Source organism: Macaca thibetana, chromosome 14 (genome assembly GCF_024542745.1).
Source record: "Macaca thibetana thibetana isolate TM-01 chromosome 14, ASM2454274v1, whole genome shotgun sequence".
In the NCBI taxonomy this organism is placed as follows: domain Eukaryota; kingdom Metazoa; phylum Chordata; class Mammalia; order Primates; family Cercopithecidae; genus Macaca; species Macaca thibetana.
The window spans coordinates 6,859,927-6,879,041 of record NC_065591.1 but is presented as its reverse complement, the minus strand read 5'-3'; the positions used below and the strand labels follow the sequence as shown (position 1 = coordinate 6,879,041).

Here is a 19,115-nt window from a genome sequence, read left to right as displayed (position 1 = left end):
TGTTTTGTTTTGTTTTTTTTGAGACGGAGTCACTGCCGCCCGGGCTGGAGTGCAGTGGCCGGATCTCAGCTCACTGCAAGCTCCGCCTCCCGGGTTCACGCCATTCTCCTGCCTCAGCCTCCCGAGTAGCTGGGACTACAGGCGCCTGCCACCTCGCCCGGCTATTTTTTTGTATTTTTTAGTAGAGATGGGGTTTCACTGTGTTAGCCAGGATGGTCTCGATCTCCTGACCTCGTGATCCACCCGTCTCGGCCTCTCAAAGTGCTGGGATTACAGGCTTGAGCCACCGCGCCCGGCCTCAAACATTGTTAATGGTATGGAATTTTGTCTTCAAGTAAAGTATTCTAAGGCTGGGCACGGTGGCTCACACCTGTAATCCCAGCACTTTGGGAGGATCACCTGAGGTCGGGAGTTCAAGACCAGCCTGACCAACATGGACAAACCCCATCTCTACTAAAAATACAAAATTGGCTGGCCGTGGTGGCACATGCCTGTAATCCCAGCTACTCAGGAGAATCGCTTGAACCTGGGAGGCAGAGGTTGCGGTGAGCCAAGATCGTGCCATCGTACTCCAGCCTGAGCAACAAAAGCAAAACTCCGTCTCAAATAAAAAAAAGATTCTAGTGGAACTCCTATATGAAGTAAAAGGGGGTGCTCAAATTAAAGGAGGGAAGACTACCCCCTACCCCCCTAGGGTTCCAGGGAACACAGTTTGAAGACCATTTGGTCTGCTCATCACAAGGCCCCTTTATACCTACTCTCCTGGGCTTCGAGTGTTTAGGATTACAAGAAGTGAGGGCTCTGGTTCCCATGGGCCCAGGGAACCCAAAGGTAGGGAGTCTGGGGCAGTGGGAACCCCTCCCCTCCAGCGAGTGTCACTCATGGGCTCAGGATGAGGTCTGAGTCTCAGGACCCTGGCAGCCTGGGGCCAGGAGGGCCATCCTAGGAGTCCCTGGTGCCTCTCCAGCATCTTCCACCCCACCGTGACCCTCTCCTGCTTCCCACTGCTCGGGCAGGTGGTGACCCCTGTTTGTCTCCTGGAGCTGCTAAACGGAGAAGGGGAGGGGCTCTGCAGTGGGATGGTGGTGGGACGGTGAGGGTGAGGGGAATTGGGGGGCACCCAGACCTGGGATCCAAGAGGCCTGCAGCCCCACCCCGCCCTCCCCCACTGGCAGAGGGGATGGAGTTTCCTTTTGATGGCAACGAGAGCCCAGGTGGTGGTGCAGTCTGAGGAGGGAACAGATGCCCTGAAGGGCTGGCCCTGTCCATGGCCCATGGCTCCAGCCACTTGGCCTTTAGTTTGGTGCCCTCCACACTCCCAGGGTTCCTCCTCAGGCCGACCCCCTCTGCTGTCTCCATTCCCTACTGGATCAGAGCCCTGGGCACCCCCAGCCTGGGGCCCTGACCAGTGAGGGCTGGCTTACCTGGGAGACACAGGCCGATGGGTGGAAGGAGCAGGGCGTGCCTGCCTGCCCAGCGCTCCAGCTGTCCCCCCAGCCCTCACCGGGGCCTGCTGTGTGGCGCCTGGCGGCGCTAAGGCGGGTGGGCAGGAAACCCAAGCTGAGAGGACATCAATCATTCATGGGGCTGCTTGCCGGGAAACCCTAACCCTGGCCCAGTAGGGCCAAGTGACCAGCCAGACCCCCTCCCCCAGCCCTGATGGACCTGGACAGTCAGACCCTCCTCCTCAGGGCTTCTCCAGCCCAGGGCAGACTCTAAGACTCCAAGGTCCACCTCCTCCCACATCACCCGCCGTGCTCCTCAATACGGCATTCGAGGCATCTGTGATCTGGTCTCTTTCTCCATTTCACATGCCCTCTGCTCTGGCCAGGATGTCACCCATCGGGGGTCCCAGTGGGCCACTCGCTCATCCTTTCCCACCTCCCAGCTGTTGTCCACATGCCTCCTCCCGCCTGAGGTGCCTTCCCTGGTCCTCTCTGCTAACGAAGGCCTCCGCCCATGTCACAACTGGGCTGAGTCTCTGCACCCCGGCATTATTCCCCATGTTTTATAGATGGGGAAACTGAGGCCGGGAGGGGAATTTGCTGGATCCCCCAGCTAGTAAGTGGCAGATCTGGCATCTGAGGCTCATGGCAGCCACCACGTCCTGATGCCCCTTGCTTCTGACCAAGGACAGTTCTCTGGACCCATCTGGCTCTGCCCTGGCCAGTCCTGAGGCAGAGGACTGGGATTAGGGCTGAGGCTGCCTGCCTCACTTACCCTAATCCCCCTCAGAGCCCGATCCTAGGCTCTCACCTCTAAGAGTGGGGGTGCATAAGCAGCTTTATGGGTCCTGAAAGTCAAGGGTGCCCAGGGGTGATTTGTCTCTGAGCCCTGTTATCCCTCCCCCATGGCCACAGAGCAGGCAAGGGGGCAGCACGGCCCAGACCCGGCCACTGGCCCTCAGAAGCCCCCTGCAGGGGTTGTGACTCCCAAGAGTGATGCAGAGGAGCCCCCGCTGACCAGGAAGAGGAGCAAGAAGGAGAGGGGGCTCCGAGGGTCTCGAAAGCGCACTGGCAGCTCTGGGGAGCAGTCAGGCCCCGAGGCCCCGGGGAGCAGCAATAACCCTCCGAGGACTGGAGAGGGCCCAGTGGGGGCACCCCCTGCATCCCCTGGGCCGGCCTCTTCTCGCCAGTCCCACCGACATCGTCCTGACTCCCGGCATGACGCTGCTCAGAGGACATACGGGCCCCTGCTCAATCGAGTCTTCGGGAAGGTTAGGTGGGACCTGGGTTGGGCTGGGGGTCCTGGGGATGGGGCTGGAGACACACCCCTTGGGCTCAGCCCACCCTGCCCCGGGAGGCCCTCTGCCTGTTCTGCCCCAGACTAAGCCTGGGCTGTGGGGCAGGGTTGCTGCGGTTTGGGGTAGGGTGGGTCTCAGGCCAGCGTGTGCGGTGGGCAGAGCCAGCATTCACACCAGGGCTCTGTGGGAGCTCCAGGCCCCAGGAGCACAAAAGGGAGCTTGCTCCTTCTGGGTCCCACGAGGCTTCAGCGTCCTTCTTCTACCCTGATGGGGCTGGGCCCTGCCCAGACCAACATGAGCAGGGGATGGAGGAGGAAGGATGACAGAGCCGTGGCTGGCCCTGGGGACATCCTGGACTCTCCCTCTGCAGGACCGCGAGCTGGGCCCCGAGGAGCTAGACGGTGAGTGGCTCTTGCGGCTGGCAGGGGTGGGAGCTGTCCCTGAGTCTGGCTGCCTGGGCCTGACCTCCCTCCCCCACAGAACTTCAGGCCGCCTTTGAGGAGTTTGACACTGACCGTGACGGCTACATCAGCCACCGGGAACTGGGTGACTGCATGCGGACCCTGGGCTACATGCCCACTGAGATGGAGCTCCTGGAGGTCTCGCAGCACATCAAGATGCGCAGTCAGTGTGGGAGCCTGCCCGCCTGGGCAGCCTGCATGGTTCAGGGGGTTACGAGGGGCTGGCAGGAGGTGGCCCTTGGGAGTCCATTGGGGTGCTGGTGGGAGTGAGGGATTGTGGCGGTGTCCAGGCGGGGGCACCGGGTTCCAGCTCCTGCCTGTCTGTGTGGGAAGGCAGGCCAGCAAGTCAGTCTGGAGACCCAGGAGAGCCCCTTGGGGCTCAGGTTCAGGACCCTGGCTCGGGATGTCTGTTGCCATGGCCGCTGTACACATTTGCTCCTTCCACCCAAGCCCTTCCTGCCTCGCTGACCCAGAAGCCCCTGACTCAGTGATAGAGTTCTTTCCACTGGTATTAGTCACCTGGCACCCTTTCCTTCTCTCTCCCTGTGACTCTGCCTCAGCCCTGTGCCCTGGTGGCAGCTGCCTGAATCGGGGTTGCCCTGATGCGAGAGGACCCCAGCCACGCCTTGCGACTCAGTGTCTGATGGCAGGCACTGTGTGGTTCCCCTTCGCTGGTCTGTCCTCAGACAAATCTCGTATTCACTTCATTCCAGGACTCCGGCATTTTTTCCGTATAATTTCCAAAATGGGGATGTGATTTACAATTGAGGTGGACATTTAGTGTCATGCTTCTTTTCTGACCCCAAAGCAGTTGTGTGACCCCAAAGCAGAGTGCTTTGTGTGACTGATGGCATCTTAGAACTGAGGCACAGACCGCATGCGTGTGTTCAGAAGTGGCATTTATTGCTGCCCACTGGGCTCCAGTACTTCATGGCCATGAACTTGAACCCCATGGAGTAGGCTCCTCGCCCCACTCCTAGGATGAGGGAGGGTCAGTAAGTCAGCCAGTGCCACGCACATCAGCAGCAGGGCCAAGACTTGCAGCGGGCACTATCTGGCTCCAAAGCCTAGTCTCTTCCTCGCACACTTGGGTTCTTTGCTAAGAGCAGAAGCAGCCCCGGCACCCCAGCAGCCAAGGACGGGGGTTCCGGCCTCTACTGCTGCAAGTGTGGACAGGGGTTTCTTCCTAGGTGCAGAGCCTGGGGGTGGGGGTGGGGCCTGTGGGATGTCCCTCCTTTGACTTCAGCCCTTATGCCCTCACCATTGTGACACTCTTCCTGGGTCCGCAGTGGGTGGCCGTGTGGACTTTGAGGAGTTTGTAGAACTGATAGGCCCAAAGCTGAGGGAGGAGACGGCGCATATGCTGGGGGTGCGAGAGCTGCGCATCGCCTTCCGAGAGGTGCGGAGTGTGGTGAGGTGGGCAGAGGGGGGCAGGGCTGGGTGGCATCCTTGCTGGCCTCTCACTCAGGTCTCAGCCTTGGGAAGGCCCAGAGCCCTGCAGGAGATGGGACTGGGGCCCAGGGATGGGTCAGAGAGGGTTCAGCTCACTCTCAGCTAGGGGATCCATCCAGGAGGACTTCCTGGAGCAGGAGGCAAACCACCTTGGTGTGGGAAGATGGGGAAGGTGTGCATGGGCAGAGATGGTGGGTGGGGGAGCATCTAGGTACAGGCAGTGGTAAGAGTGGAACTGGCTGGCTGGGTGCGGTGGCTCAAGCCTGTAATCCCAACACTTTGGGAGGCCAACATGGGCAGATCACCTGAGGTCAGGAGTTCGAGGTCAGCCTGGCTAACATGGCAAAACCCCATCTCTCTTAAAAATATAAAAATTAGCCGGGGGTTGTGGTGGGCACCGGTAATCCCAGCTACTCAGGAGGCGGAGGCAGGAGAATCACTTGAACCCTGGAGGCAGAGGTTGCAGTGAGCCGAGATCGCGTCACTGCACTCCAGCCTGGTGACAGAGCAAGACTCCATCTCAGAATAAATAAATAAAATAAAAAAATAGATAAAATAAAAAATAGAGGAGTGGAGCTGGCTGCAGGCTGAGGCAGCTTTGGGTGGGAGGGGCTGAGCCTTGCCGGGACCTTAGTTTGACAGGGACAGGGATGGACGAATTACGGTAGCGGAGCTGCGGGAGGCCGTACCGGCTCTGCTCGGGGAGCCGCTGGCGGGTCCTGAGCTGGACGAGATGCTCCGAGAAGTGGACCTCAATGGGGATGGCACCGTAGACTTTGATGGTGAGTCTCCTTCCCAGAAAACCCTCCCGTCCTTCCAGGGCCCAGGCTGAGCCCAGCACCTCCTGGGATCCCTGACGTGGACTGGCCCAAGCCCTGCCCTTCTCTCCCACAGAGTTTGTGATGATGCTTTCCTGCCACTGAGGCTCCAGGAGGGAATATCTGTTGCCCCTGCGGTCCCAGACACCGGCCGGACCCAGACTACAGCCCTCCCGCAGGAGCCTCCAGGATGGAGATCGAGGAGACCCAGCAGCCCCCAGACTTCTTCTGTCCCTGAAAACACCTGGCCTCGAGGTCTGCTTGTTATGTTACCCACCCATCCTCATCCTTACCTCCCCCTACTCAAGCTGCCTGGAGAAGACCTGCCCTCAGCTGTCCACCGTTCCTCAGTGTGAGCAAGATTTGGGTCTCTCCAGACCCCTGGGAGGTAGGGAGTTGCCTGGCACTGGTGGCATTCAGTGGGGACGCCCCAGTGGCATGATGAATGGAGAGGATGGCTGGACCCCTCCCACTACTTATATTTATAGGTTTTTTTAAATTGAATGAACTTGAGCCGGGTGTGGTGGCTCACACCTGTAATCCCAGCTGTTAGTGGGGCAGAAGCGGGAGGACAGCTTGAGTCCAGGAGTTTTGAGACCTGCCTGTGCAATATATTGAGACCCCCATTCTCCACAAAAAGGAAAAATAAAAGACAAAAAACAAACAAACAGGCCGGGCACGGTGGCTCACGCCCGTAATCTCAGCACTTTGGGAGGCCGAGACGGGCAGATCACGAGGTCAGGAGATCAAGACCACCCTGGCTAACACGGTGAAACCCCGTCTCTACTAAAAACACAAAAATTAGCCGGGTGCGGTGGCGGGCACCTTAGTCCCAGCTACACGGGAGGCTGAGGCAGGAGAATGGCGTGAACCCAGGAGGCGGAGCTTGCAGTGAGTAGAGATTGCGCCACTGCACTCCAGCCTGGGTGACAGAGTGAGACTCCGTCTCAAAAAAAAAAAAAAAAAAAACCAAACAAACCCAAGCGTAAAAAAAGTGAGCTTGAAAGAAAGAAAGGGATGGCTCCATGTATCAAAGACAAAGAAATCGAAGCTGGGGTTGCAGGAGTGAGCTGACCCTGAGGGGTTTCAGATCCGCCTAGAGGCTTGGGCGCCTGGACTCCTACACCCATGAGTGACAGAAGAACTGTAGGAGTGTGGGGAGCAAGAAACAAACCCCCTGGATACATTTCAGGGTCTCCAAAGGCTAAGATATTAATCTGTCTGCACTGACCAGTTGGAGAAAGTGGCAAGGAACAGATGTTCAGGGCCGGGAGTGGAAACAGCTACCCTAAAGAGCCTGGAACTCCAGGGCCTGCCCTTCAAGCAGGAGTGTGGTCTCTCTCCAGGGTGTGAAAAGCTGAAAAAAACTGGAAAAAAACCCTGCTGCTCCCAAAGGGGAACTTGTGATAAAAACTACAGATTATCGGGCCAGGAGTGGTGGCTTACGCCTATAATCCTAGCACTTTGGGAGGCTGAGGCGGGTGAATCACCTGAGGTCAGGAGTTCGAGGCCAGCCTGGCCAACATGGTGAAACCCTGTCTCTACTAAAAATACAAAAATTAACCGGTCGAGGCAGCACTCAGCTACTCAGAGGCTGAGGCAGGAGAATCGCTTGAGCCTGGGAGGTGGAGCTGCAGTGAGTTGAGATCACGCCATTGCACCCCAGCCTGAGCAACAGATCGAGACTCCGTCTAAAAAACAAAACAAAACAAAACAAAAAAACCCCTACAGATTATAAAAGTAAAGAAACCACCATGAAGGAGACGAGGCAGAGACAAAAACAAGAGGACTGGCATATCAGTGTACATAATACAACCGCCTAAGAGACCACAAGATACATGCAAATAAAAGAGGGCTAAAAGGAGAAGAGAGATTAACATGCAGTAATAGAATAGCATCAACAGAGAACCGGAAGATTTAAAAAGTAACCCAACAGGCCAGGTGTGTGGCTCATGCCTGGAATCCCAGCACTTTGGGAGGCCAAGATGGGCGGGTTGCTTGAGCTCAGGAGTTCGAGACCAGCCTGGGCAATATGGTGAAACCCTGTCTCTACTAAAACTACAAAAATTAGATGGGCGTGGTTGTGCTTGCATCTGTGGTCCCAACTATTCTGCAGGCTGAGGTGAGAAGATCGCTTGAGCCCAGGAGGCAGAGGTTGCAGTGAGCGGAGATCACACCACTGCACTCCAGCATGGGTAACACACTGAGAATCTGTCTTTAAAAAAAAAAAAAAAAGCCACGGCTTCTGTTAAAAAAAAAAAAAAAAAAAAAAAAAAAAAAGAAAAAAAATATATATAGGAATGAAAAAATAATGGATAAGCTAAACAGCAGATTAAACACAATTTAAAAATTAATGAAGAAGCTATATCTAAGAGGTCACTTATAATGTAACACTGAGAGACAAAAAGATGGAAAATATTAAAGGGTAGGTAAAAGTCACTAGAAGACTGGGTGTGGTGGCTCATGCCTGTAATCCCAGCATTTTGGGAGGCTAAGGCAGGAGGATCACTTGAGGCCAGGAGTTTGAGACCAGCCCGGCTAGCAGCAAGACCCTGACTCTTGTATTTTTTTTTTTTTTTTTTTAAGTAGAGACAGGGTTTCACCATGTTGTCCAGGATGGTCTCAAACTCCTGACCTTGTGATTCACCTGCCTCAGCCTCCCAAAGTGCTGGGATTACAGGTGTGAGCCACTGCGCCCGGCCAGACCCTGACTCTTAAAAAAAAAAAAAAAAAAAAAAAGGCTGGGTGTGGTGAGTGGTGGCTCATGCTTGTAGTCCCAGCTATTCAGGAGGCTGAGGTGAGAGAATCACTTGAGCCCAGGAGTTGGAGGCTGCAGTGATCATGCCACTGCACTCCAGCCTTGGTGACAAAGCGAGACCCTGCTTCAAAGAAGAAGACAGATAAGTCCTTGGGAGTCTCAGGTGGAGGAAATATATAGAGAATGAGCGATAAGCAATAATCAAAGAGATAATGGCTGAAATTTTTCCATAAAGACTTCCACAGACTTCAAGTCCCCAGACTGAAGGAACAAACTGAAGCCAGAGTAGGGTAAATAAAAATAAATGTATATGCCGGGTGCGGTGGCTCACACCTGTAATCCCAGCACTTTGGGAGGCTGAGGTGGACGGATCATGAGGTCAGGAGATCAAGACCATCCTGGCTAACACGATGAAACCCCCTCTCTACTAAAAATACAAAAAATTAGCCAGGCGTGGTGGCGGGCGCCTGTAGTCCCAGCTACTGGGGAGGCTGAGGCAGGACAATGGTGTGAACCCGGGAGGTGGAGCTTGCAGTGAGCCGAGATCTCGCCACTGCACTCTAGCCTGGGTGACAGAGCGAGACTCCATCTCAAAAATAAATAAATGAATGAATAAATAAATAAATAAGCATATATCTGGATATATCCTATTGAAACTGCAGAATAAAAAAAGCAAATCTTATTAAAAAAAGAGCTGCTCACGCAACCTGCTGGCGAAGTTTATAGTGCAAAGTCAAGTTACCAACAAATGAGTGTGGCTATGTCGGAAATGTAATAAATAATAGTAAAACTTCATTTATTGACATGGAAATTTGAATATTATATAATTTTATGTTATAAAATCTTATTATTATTTGACTTTTCTCCAACCGTTACAAAATATAAAAACCATTCTGTGGACTATACCTTGCTGATTCCTAATGCAGACTTCTAATGATGGAAAGCACCACTTCTGAAATTGCTTTCTGTTAGGATTGTAGAATGAAGTCTGGTGAGGTGGCTCAGGGGTTGGAGACCAGCCTGGCCAACATAGTGAAAACCTGTCTCTACTAAAAATACAAAGATTAGCTGGGCATGGTGGCATGTGCCTGTATCTTAGCTACTGGGAAGGCTGAGGCATGAGAATCGCTTCAACTGGGAGAGGATGCAGTGAACCGAGATTGTGCCACTGCACTCCAGCCTGGGAGACAGTGAGACTCGTCTCAAAAAAAAAAAAAAAGGAAAAAAAAAAGAATGATAAAAAGTTGTTAGTTGCGATTCTGTGTTAATTGCCATTTGTTCATATTCAATGATTTTTGTCATTTTTCCTTTTTCCTATGTTTGTTCTGATTATATTTATTGAAATGTAATTTTATGTCTAACCTGATAAACTGGGGGCTTGTATTCTGCATTTTTATTTTTTTTTTGAGACAGAGTCTTGCTCTGTTGCCCAGGCTGGAGTGCAGTGGCGCAATCTCGGCTCACTGCAACCTCTGCCTCCCGGGTTCAAGCGATTCTCCTGCCTTAGCCTCCTGAGTAGCTGGGATTACAGGCGTGCGCCACCACACCCGGCTAATTTTTTTGTATTTTTCATAGAGATGGGGTTTCACCCTGTTGGTCAGGCTGGTCTCGAACTCCCGATCTCGTGATCCGCCTGCCCCGGCCTCCCAAAGTGCTGGGATTGCATGCATGAACCACCACGCCTGGCCTCTGTATGTTTATTTCATTTTTCTAGTTTTTAAATTTTTTGTTTTTATTTTTTTTTGAGATAGATCTCACTCTGTCTTCCAGGCTGGAGTACAGGGGTGCAATCATGGCTCACTGCAGCCTCCCAGGCTCAGTGATCCTTCCACCCCAGCTCCCCAAGTAGCTGGGACTATGGGCGCCCAACCATGCCTGGCTAATATTTGTATTTTTTGTAGAGATGGGGTTTTGCCATGTTTCCCAGGTTGGTCTCGAACTCCTGGGCTCAAGTGATCCTCCCACCTTGGCCTCTCAAAGTGCTGGGATTACAGGCATGAGACATCACACCCGGCTAGTTCTTCTTATGAAAGTACCGGACCATGATGGATTAGAAATAAAAACTGGTCCTTTACCACAGCTAGTTGGAAGACCACTGGTTTAGGAGTTCCTGCATCCAATGGGTACCCCCAAAGTGCCTTGAATGGGGGTTGAGGGTGGGAAGTCTGTGGGGCCTGGAAAGGTGGGAGCGACAGCAGGAGTCTGGGTGTCCATTCATCTAACTCAGAACCCTGAAGGCCCCGCTGTGTTGGGTGCTGCAGTGGTTCGTGGGACCCATGTTTCGGTGGGGGAGACAGACTGTGCGGGCAGGTGCACCAACAGGGCCTCCCAACTCTTGCTCACTCAGCCAGCCTCTTGGTTGGCTGGTAGGGGAGACCAGCTCAGTGCTGGTTTCCTTCTCCCTCCCCCACAGTGTCATGGGAAGAGCCCTGGGCCAGGGAGCTGGAGCCCTGGGTTATGTTTCTAATTCTACCTACCACCTGCTGGCTGTCCTTGGGCGAGTCAGTCCTCATCTGTAAAATGGGACTGAGGTAATGAAAATTATGAGATATAACCCGTGTTCACTGCTTAGCGCAGGGCCTAATGCCTTTTTTTTTTTTTTTAAATAGAGACGGGGTCTCACCATGTTATCCAGGTTGGTCTCGAACTCATGGGCTCAAGTGATCCTCTGACCTTGGCCTCTCAAAGTGCTAGGATTAAAGGCTTGAGCCACTGCGCCCGGCCATCCTGGTGCCTTTTAACAACTTGGTAACTGGTAGCTACTATGATCTCAGATTTCAGGCTTCTCAAAGATTCTGTTTCTTGGTTCCTAAGATTCTGAAATGCTCTGATTTTCCAAAATTCTGAGATGGTTTGTTTCTAACATTCTGCATTTCCAAGTCTTTGATCACTGAGGGTGTCCGTCAGGCACGGCTTCCTATGCCCTCTGCCCCCAGGTTCTCCCAACCTCTGGGACTGGGAAGGAAGGCAGTGGGTGGAGGGGGCTGGGCCGCTGCCTTGGCATGGCCCACATTCAGGGCTGGCTGTGGCAGCCCAGGGCCCCAGAGCCAGGCTGGAACTAGGATACTAGCCTCCAGGTCCCAGGCCTGCGTCATCTCTGAGTGCTCTCGGCCAGGGCCACCAGACAGAGACGGGCTGGTTGAGTCATCCAAGGGCTGGGGGTGGGGCAGGCTGTTCTGGCTGCCTCCTGGCTGGCAAAGCAGGCTTTCTACGGCCAGCTCTGCCCCTAACATGCCCCGTACCTTTGGGCAAGCCTCAGCATCAGGGCTGCCACGCGTTCGGTGGTACTCGAAGCCCTTCAGCCTCAGGGTCAGTCCTTGGGAGGGGGGCTGTGGTCAGGCTGGTGGGCTGGGCTAGTGGTAGCAGGGCAAGAGGAGAGCAATTGCCTCTGGTGGAATTAACTACTCTTTTATTAGCACAAAATAATAGCAACCTAGCAGCCGCATGGCCCGAGAATAAGTTAAGGCACAGAGTAGGCGAGGGGCGGCTTTCCCAGGGCCAGGCCTGCATTCCCCAAACTTCCTGAGCAAACTCCCTAGGGGCCGGGGTTTTGAGGGCCCTGGAGGGCCTCTTCCCTTGAGATGAGGGGAACGGAACAGGGCCTGGGTCAGTGAGACGCCCACGTGGATGCAAGGAGTCCACGCTGCGCCGCGGTCACTTCTCGCGGTCACTTCTCGAAGTAGGGCAGGTAGAAGAACTGGAAGCCCCGGTGGCCCTTGACCGCGCAGTAGATGAAGATCACGTGATAGACTGTGGGGCGGGGCCTGTCAGCGCAGAGGCCCCTCCCCTCCCCACGACCCCGCCCTCAGTCCCGCTCCGCAGCCCCTCCCCTCCTCTCCCCGCGGCCCCGCCCCTTCCGCCTTGGTGCCCGCTCCCACCTCCAGGCACCAACAACAGGAAGCCCGGCACGAAGAAGATGGCGCTGGAGACACCTGCGGGAGGGACCACAGCCCGGTCAGGGCAAGGGGGCGGGGGCTGCGAGGCCTTCCGGGCTGCCGCTGACTGCCCGGGCAAGCCTCTCTCCCAGCTGAAAAGTGGCCGTGTACTGCCGGGAGGTGGGAGGGCTTGCCGTGGACCCGTGGACACAAGACAGGGGTGTCCTCTGCCTGTGGGGGCGGGAGGGTCGCTCACCTGGAGAGGGGGTCGCCTCCAGTCCCACGCCGACCAGGATCAGCACTGCACACAGACGGAGCCGCGGGGGTGGGGGCAGGAGCAGTGGTGAGGGCGGGGGCTCCCACCCCCAGCCCGGCTCAGCCCTAAGGAATGATGCCCCCGACCACCTGAGCTGAAGGTGCCCTAGGCAGAGACCCTCTCCAGGAAGCTCACCAAGCTCTGTTTCCAGAGCAAGGCACTGAGCAGGCCCTGGGAAGTGTGTGAAACTTGAGAGATTTTTATTTGCTCCTTGGGGTGGGCTTTTAGTCATTCAACAAACATTTATGGAACACCTACTGAGTGCCTGGTACTGGGAATTCCGCCCTGAAGGGCAGAAAAGGTCCCTGCCCTCATGGCCCATCCTTAGTGGAGGAACCAACAAGAACCTGAAAGCTAACAGTACAGGTGATCGGGATATGGGAGGTAAGAAGAGGGCAGTGCAGGAGTCCTGGGTCCCCAGTTAGAAGAGGGATGGGGGAATGAGGAGCTGGACTTTGGGCTCTGCAACAAAGGGGGGTAGTGAGCCTGGGAGAATGGGGGGCCACCATCGACTGCTGTGTGCTTTGTGCATTGCCCCGACTACTTCTAAAAGGGTGGGCCAGGTGCGGTGGCTCATGCCTGTAATCTCAGTGCTTCAGGGAGCCAGGGCAGGAAGATTGAGGCCAGGAGTTCGAAGCCAGCCTGGGCAACATAGCAAGATTCCCATCTCTAAAAAAAAAAAAAAAATAGCCCAGTCCAGGCATGGTGGCTCATGGCTATAATCCTAGCACTTTGGGAGGCTCACTTGAGTTCAGGAGTTCAAGACCAGCCTAGGCAACATAGTGAGACCTTATCTGTATTTTTTTTTTTTTTTTTTTTGAGACGGAGTCTCGCTCTGTCGCCCAGGCTGGAGTGCAGTGGCCGGATCTTGGCTCACTGCAACCTCCGCCTCCCGGGTTTATGCCATTCTCCTGCCTCAGCCTCCCAAGTAGCTGGGACTACAGGCGCCCGCCACCGCGCCCGGCTAGTTTTTTTGTATTTTTTTAGTAGAGATGGGGTTTCACCGTGTTAGCCAGGATGGTCTCGATCTCCTGACCTCGTGATCCGCCCATCTCAGCCTCCCAAAGTGCTGGGATTACAGGCTTGAGCCACCACGCCCGGCCATCTCTATTATTATTATTATTATTTTATTATTTTTTTTTTTTGAGACGGAGTCTCGCTCTGTCTGTCGCCCAGGCTGGAGTGCAGTGGCGCCATCTCAGCTCACTGCAAGCTCCGCCTCCTGGGTTCACACCGTTCTCCTGCCTCAGCCTCCCGATAGCTGGGACTACAGACACCCGCCACCACGCCCGGCTAATTTTCTGTATTTTTAGTAGAGACAGGGTTTCACCGTGTTAGCCAGGATGGTCTCGATCGCCTGACCTCGTGATCTGCCCACCTTGGCCTCCCAAAGTGCTGGGATTACAGGCGTGAGCCACTGTGCCTGGCCTCTATTATTATTTAAAAAAAAAAAAAATTTCCCTAGTCCCAGCTACTAGGGAGGTTCAGCTGGGCGGATGGCTTGAGTCCAAGCGTTTGAAGCTGCAGCGATCATACCACAGCACTCCAGCTTGGGCAACAGAACAAGACCCCATCTCTAAAAAAAATAAAAAGGGCTGGGCATGGTGGCTTACGCCTGTAATACCAACACTTTGGGAAGCCAAGACGGGTGGATCACCTGAGACTAACATGGTGAAACCCCACCGCTACTAAAAAAATTCAAAAAATTAGCCAGGTGTGGTGGTGGGCACCTGCAATCCCAGCTACTCTGGAGGCTGAGGCATGAAAATTCCTTGAACCCAGGAGACGGAGGTTGCAGTGAGCTGAGATTGTGCCACTGCACTCCTGCCTGGGCGACAGAGCAAGACTCCTTCTCAAAAAAAAAAGGGGGGGGTATAGGGTATGATAGGGGCTGGAACTCACTCCCTGCACCCTAGAAAGGCCCTCTAAGGAGCTCTGGTAGCCCCAGACTTGCCTTGCTGGGTTGAGAGGGGACAAATGAAAGAACTTGGCAGCACTACCAGGGCCGGTGTGCAGCGGTGCTGGGAAGTGGCAGCCCCCTCCCATGCACTCAAACACCCAGAGAGGAGGCCAGATTGTGTGCTGGGGGCCTGGCTGGCTGGGAAGCCTTGGCCTTCCTGGAGAAGCGGAGAGATGAGCCAGGGTAGCAGCCACAGTTGGTCCCTCCTTATGGGTCACTCGTGACCCCAACCCTGGATCCTTTCTGGGGACTCTGCCTCCTCTACCCCAAAGAACGAGGTGCCTGGGAGCCAGAGGACACCTGGTGTGAGATCTGCCTGCTCTGGACCAAAAGTTCCCCTATCTGAGCAATGGGTAGGAGAGGGGTGCTTGTCAGCGCCTAGATGCCAGATAAGGGGAAGTGCCAGGTGCCCTGCGGCTCTGCACTGGCTGGGAACTCGGCATCCCTGAGCCCCTACACGTGGCTCTTCTGGGCACCACCTCACTTGTAGGACTTCTGTAAGGTGGGAAAATAAAACTGCCCTGTACCTTGCCCAAAGTAGACACAGAATAAATGGTAGCTGCTACTCTTCTGTCCTCTAATGGATTAAACAGGTTAAATTTTTTAAAAAAGGAAAAGTCTCTGGAGTGATAAGCCAGGTTCCATTTTCAGCTATGTTTGATTTCCTGATTGTGTGCCCAGGTTGCAAGGCCTCTGTCTCCTCACCTGTAAACTGGGGCTGTGATGATGGCAGCCAGCTGCCCCCTCAGGATGCTGGGAGGCTCAGTGTCAAGGGGGAGGCAGAGCCTGAACAAAAGGAGGGCAGAGCCTCCCACGGGGCCCCTCTTGACTCCAACCCTCAGGGCCACTCACCCAGCCCCAGCAGCAGGAGCAGGAAGGAGGCCAGTACCACTCGACGGTTCTTCTGGATCAAAGGGTGTTGGGTCCAGCTGGGTGGCAGGAGAGCAGGGTGAATGTGAAGGAGGTGGAGGAAGGGGGTGCAGGAGGCTGCAGGGGTAGAGCCAGGGCTGCTTGGCTGGGGGCTCAGGTGGGCAGGCTTACCTGCAGCAGGTGTTGTAGGAGCGCTGGGTGCCGCTGCTGATGGTGCTAAAGGACCACTGGGAGCTGCGGATGGAAGTTCGGCCGGAATCCCTGTAGGACAGGCGCCCAGTGAGGGGCAGGGAGGCAAGGATGGGGTCGCTTTGGGACAGAAGTCCTGATGAAGTACAGGGTGTGGTGCAGGGACTGGGGCTGGCCCCTTGCAGGACAGTGGACTCTGAGAGGCCTCGGTGGGTAAGGATGAATTTAGGGACTGGGGATGAGCTAGGGGTGTCTTTAGGACAGGTGACCTATATGAAGGTGGGGGCCAGACCAGACTAGGGGTTTCTGAAAGAGGTGAGTACAGCTGGGCACTAGGGTAGGGTGACCCTGCAGTGTAGGGGACCCTGTGAGGAAAGTGAGGGTCAGACTAGGAATCAATAGGACAGGATGGAAGTGAGTGAAGTGGGGTGGGCGACTGAGCAGGGTCCCTGGGGATAGGAGCTGGGGCTGGGGTACAGGGTTGGGTCCCCACCTGGCCCTAACCTGGTGCTGACTCCCCCATCCGGCTCCGGAGAGATCTGGGCTCCATCCTCATCGTTCTCCAGGTTCTGTTGCAGAACACAGGTCTCAGGAGGGTTGCTAGGCTGGGGCCCTTCCTCATCCCTTCCCAGGGAGAGAAAGCAGGCCTACACAACCATTTGCCTGGCCGCCTGGCAGCTGCTCACCTGGCCCTCCGCCCTCCCTGCAGAACGGGTTTGGTGAATCACAGAAACCAGGTAGGAGGTGGGTGGATGCCAGGGCTTTGGGGAGCAGGAGCCTGCACGGGTCCCAGGGAAAGGAGAGCTCCCAACTTTGGGAGTCAGGGTGGAGCTCTCATTCAGTGGCCTAGAATGGGAGCTTGGGAATTGGGGTGCCAGGGAAGGCCAGGCCCAGGGTTCCCAGGTTCAAGGTACAGGGATCTGGTCCAGGTCTCCAAGAAAAGCAGCCTAGGGTTGGTGGAGGTTTTCTGGGAAAATGGGGATTGATTTCTGGTTTAGTGGGAGCCAAAGGGTGGGCAAGGACTGGTCATGTCAGAGGGGCTCCAGCTCTTAGGGGTGATGGTGGAATTAGGGTGAGGGCTTTCAGAATAGAGAAAGGCGTGCGGGTTCCCATCAGCTTAGCTGGCCTGGGGCACAGGGGATGCTCCTGCGTGTGGGCAAGGTCTGGTTCAGATACAGAGGAGCTCCCCCAACCCAGCGGGGGCCAGGGGCGATACCCAGGATGAGTAGGGAATCGGCTGGGTTCCCCAGCTGGAGTTGAGGGATGAGCTTCTGGGCCTAGGCTGTGGACTCTTCCCGGCTGGCTGGGGCCCGGTATCGGAACTGGGAGGGCCTGGGCAGGGCTGTGGATTAAGAGTCACGTCCGGGGGTGGGGGGGCGGTCTCGCATTTCAGCTGGGGCCTCTAGGCAGATTCTCCCCCGAGTTGAGGCCTTTGGGGCCCGGCCTGGGGTCCCGTACGGCCGGGGACAGGGGGTGAGGTGGGCCGGGCGGTTCACCTGGTAGCGCAGCCGGGACTGCTTGTCCTCGTCAGCCACCTCGAACCGGGCCCGACGCTCGAAGTGCAGCGGCCCAAAGCGCGCGACCCCGCTGGCCTCGGACCCAGGGCCCGCGTCCTCCAGGGACAGCTCGAAGGCATCATCAATGCTGAACTGGGGCCGGGCGGCGCTCATGGCCCCGGCCCGCTCAGGCGCCGTGCGCCGCCGCCATCTGCGCCCACACCCCCAGCGTCGCCGCGGCCCCGCCCCCACATGCCCCGCCCCTCCGGCCCTGGCTCCGCCCCACACGCCGGCTCCGCCCCACACGCCGGCACCGCCCCACACGCCGGCACCGCCCCCGTTCGCCCTAAGCAGGCCAGAGCTGCCGAGCGCCGAGCGGGCTGATGGGTGGGAGCCTCTTCAAGACTGCCCGCGCCTGGCCAGTGACGCCACTCAGTGGCCGCCATGGCGAGCGACAGCCGATGCCGGGCTCTGACACAGCCCCCAGACCTGTAGGTGGGGGCCTTGGGGGGGCTCCACGCCCCAACCTCCAGGTCCCTGACAGGGCCTTTTGCACCGCAGCGTGTTCCTCGAGTGCCAAGGAGACTCCTGGAAACTTTTTCCCCACCTTACTCACAACAGCCCTGAACCGCAGGGGTACTCTCCCCATTTTTGCAAATGTGGAAACCGAGGCTCAGAGAGCTTATGTGTCTTCCACTTCTCCAGTCCAGTCTTCACGCAGCAGCCGAAGTGATCTTTTAAAACGAATCTTTTTATCTCTGTGTTATTCTTAAATGAAACCTTTTTTAAAAATTATGCTACTGGCCGGGCTCGGTGGCTTACTCCTGTAATCCCAGCACTTTGGGAGGCCGAGGCGGGTGGATCACTTGAGGTCAGGAGTTCCAGACCAGCCTGGCCAACAGGCGAAGAAACCCTGTCTTTACTAAAAACACAAAAAGTAGCCGGGCGTGGTAGCGCATGCCTATAGTCCCAGCTACTTGGGAGGCTGAGGCAGAAGAATTGCTTGAACCCAGGAGGCAGATGTTGCAGTGGGCCGAGACTGAGCCACTGCACTCCAGCCTGGGCGACAGAGCAAGACTCCATCTCAAACAAAACAAAACAAAACAAACAAAAAACCTTCCCTTGGTTTTCCATTGCACTTAGAATAAAATCTGAACTCTTGGCAGGGCATGTGGCTCACACTTGGGGAGGCCGAGGTGAGTGGATCACTTGAGGTCAGGAGTCCGAGACCAGCCTGGCCAACAGGGTGAAACCCAGTCTCTACTAAAAATACAAAAATTAACCGGGCACGGTGGCCTGTGCCTGTAATCCCAGCTACTTGGGAGGCTGAGGCAGGAGAATTGCTTGTACCCTGGAGGCAGAGGTTGCAGTGAGTGGAGATACCACTGCACTCCAGCCTGGGCAACAAAGCAAGACTCCGTCAAAAAAAAAAAAAAAAAAAAAAAAAAAAAAAAAAAAAAAAACCATGGGGACTGGTGAGGGTGAGGGTGGAAGACAGCAGAAAGCAGAAGTGCTCTGTGAATTAGGTGGATCTGGGTTCAAATCCCCATTCTACCACTTGGAAGTATTTGGGACTTTGGCAAACCCCTCATTCATTTCTGCCACAAGTATTTATTAAACATCTACTCAGGGCCAAACACTGTTTTGGGTACTATAGATACAGTGGTGAATAAAACAGTGCAAAATGAGACAATTTCAAGTGCTGTGTGATGCAAAACTGACTTTAGATTCCGCCGTCAGATGACCTTTCCAAAAGGTGACATTTGAGCAGGAATGCCGATGATGAAGGAGCCAGTTCTGAGAAAAGCTAGGTTCAGTGTTTTCCTGGCACCAGGGAACAGCACGTGCAAGGGCCAGGAGGTGGGAAGGAGCTTGGCCTGTGGAGGAAGAATGTGAGAAAGCCAGTGAGGCTGAGCAGCGAGGAAAGGGGAGGGGTGACCTGAGCCTGGGAGGAGTAGACGGGCCCGAGAGCCTTGAGAGCTTTGTGGACCTTAGTCAAGAGTTAAAATATTATTATTATTTTTTTTGAGACGGAGTCTCGCTCTGTTGCCCAAGCTGGAGTGCAGTGGCGCGATCTCAGCTCACTGCAACCTCCGACTCCTAGGTTCAAGTGATTCTCCTGCCTCGGCCTCCCGAGGAGGCTGGAATTACAGGCATGAGCCACAGCGCCCTGCCTA

At 55.4% G+C, this 19,115-nt stretch overlaps 3 protein-coding genes across 19 annotated transcripts in view; 2 read left to right on the top strand and 1 right to left on the bottom strand.

The window, feature by feature from the left end:
* Nucleotides 1-19,115, top strand: part of LOC126935360 (glutathione S-transferase P) — a 175,241-nt gene that overhangs the window by 35,826 nt on the left and 120,300 nt on the right. For 2 of the 14 annotated variants that reach the window (XM_050756674.1, XM_050756690.1), the window contains exon 1: nucleotides 12,922-12,925. The exons of 7 other annotated variants lie outside the window; for them this stretch is intronic. The gene's annotated coding sequence lies outside the window, so the exon portion shown is untranslated. Of the gene's footprint in view, nucleotides 1-5,037; nucleotides 5,042-10,519; nucleotides 10,524-11,776; nucleotides 11,781-12,921; nucleotides 12,926-14,291; nucleotides 14,297-19,115 lie in introns of those variants that run through there. 5 more of the 14 variants (XM_050756705.1, XM_050756671.1, XM_050756669.1 and 2 more) reach the window with 4 other exon arrangements.
* Nucleotides 49-7,544, top strand: CABP4 (calcium binding protein 4). Of its 2 annotated transcripts, XM_050756779.1 has the most exons (6): nucleotides 49-2,716; nucleotides 3,114-3,144; nucleotides 3,224-3,367; nucleotides 4,494-4,603; nucleotides 5,291-5,438; nucleotides 5,551-7,544. In XM_050756779.1, the coding sequence occupies exons 1-6, from the start codon at nucleotides 2,351-2,353 to the stop codon at nucleotides 5,577-5,579; spliced, it is 828 nt and encodes a 275-aa protein (XP_050612736.1). In that variant the 5' UTR covers nucleotides 49-2,350; the 3' UTR covers nucleotides 5,580-7,544. The 2 variants fall into 2 exon arrangements, with proteins under 2 accessions (XP_050612736.1, XP_050612735.1); XM_050756778.1 differs by lacking the exon at nucleotides 5,551-7,544 and having other exon boundaries at nucleotides 5,291-5,513.
* TMEM134 (transmembrane protein 134) lies at nucleotides 11,625-17,196 on the bottom strand. Of its 3 annotated transcripts, XM_050756811.1 has the most exons (7): nucleotides 16,939-17,196; nucleotides 15,947-16,011; nucleotides 15,425-15,514; nucleotides 15,236-15,312; nucleotides 12,364-12,408; nucleotides 12,111-12,164; nucleotides 11,625-11,982 (listed from the first exon to the last, which is right to left on the bottom strand). In XM_050756811.1, exons 1-7 carry the CDS (start codon nucleotides 17,110-17,112, stop codon nucleotides 11,900-11,902), a joined length of 588 nt encoding a protein of 195 aa, XP_050612768.1. In that variant the 5' UTR covers nucleotides 17,113-17,196; the 3' UTR covers nucleotides 11,625-11,899. The 3 variants fall into 3 exon arrangements, with proteins under 3 accessions (XP_050612768.1, XP_050612767.1, XP_050612769.1); XM_050756810.1 differs by having other exon boundaries at nucleotides 15,236-15,514; XM_050756812.1 differs by lacking the exons at nucleotides 11,625-11,982; nucleotides 12,111-12,164; nucleotides 12,364-12,408 and adding an exon at nucleotides 12,426-13,092.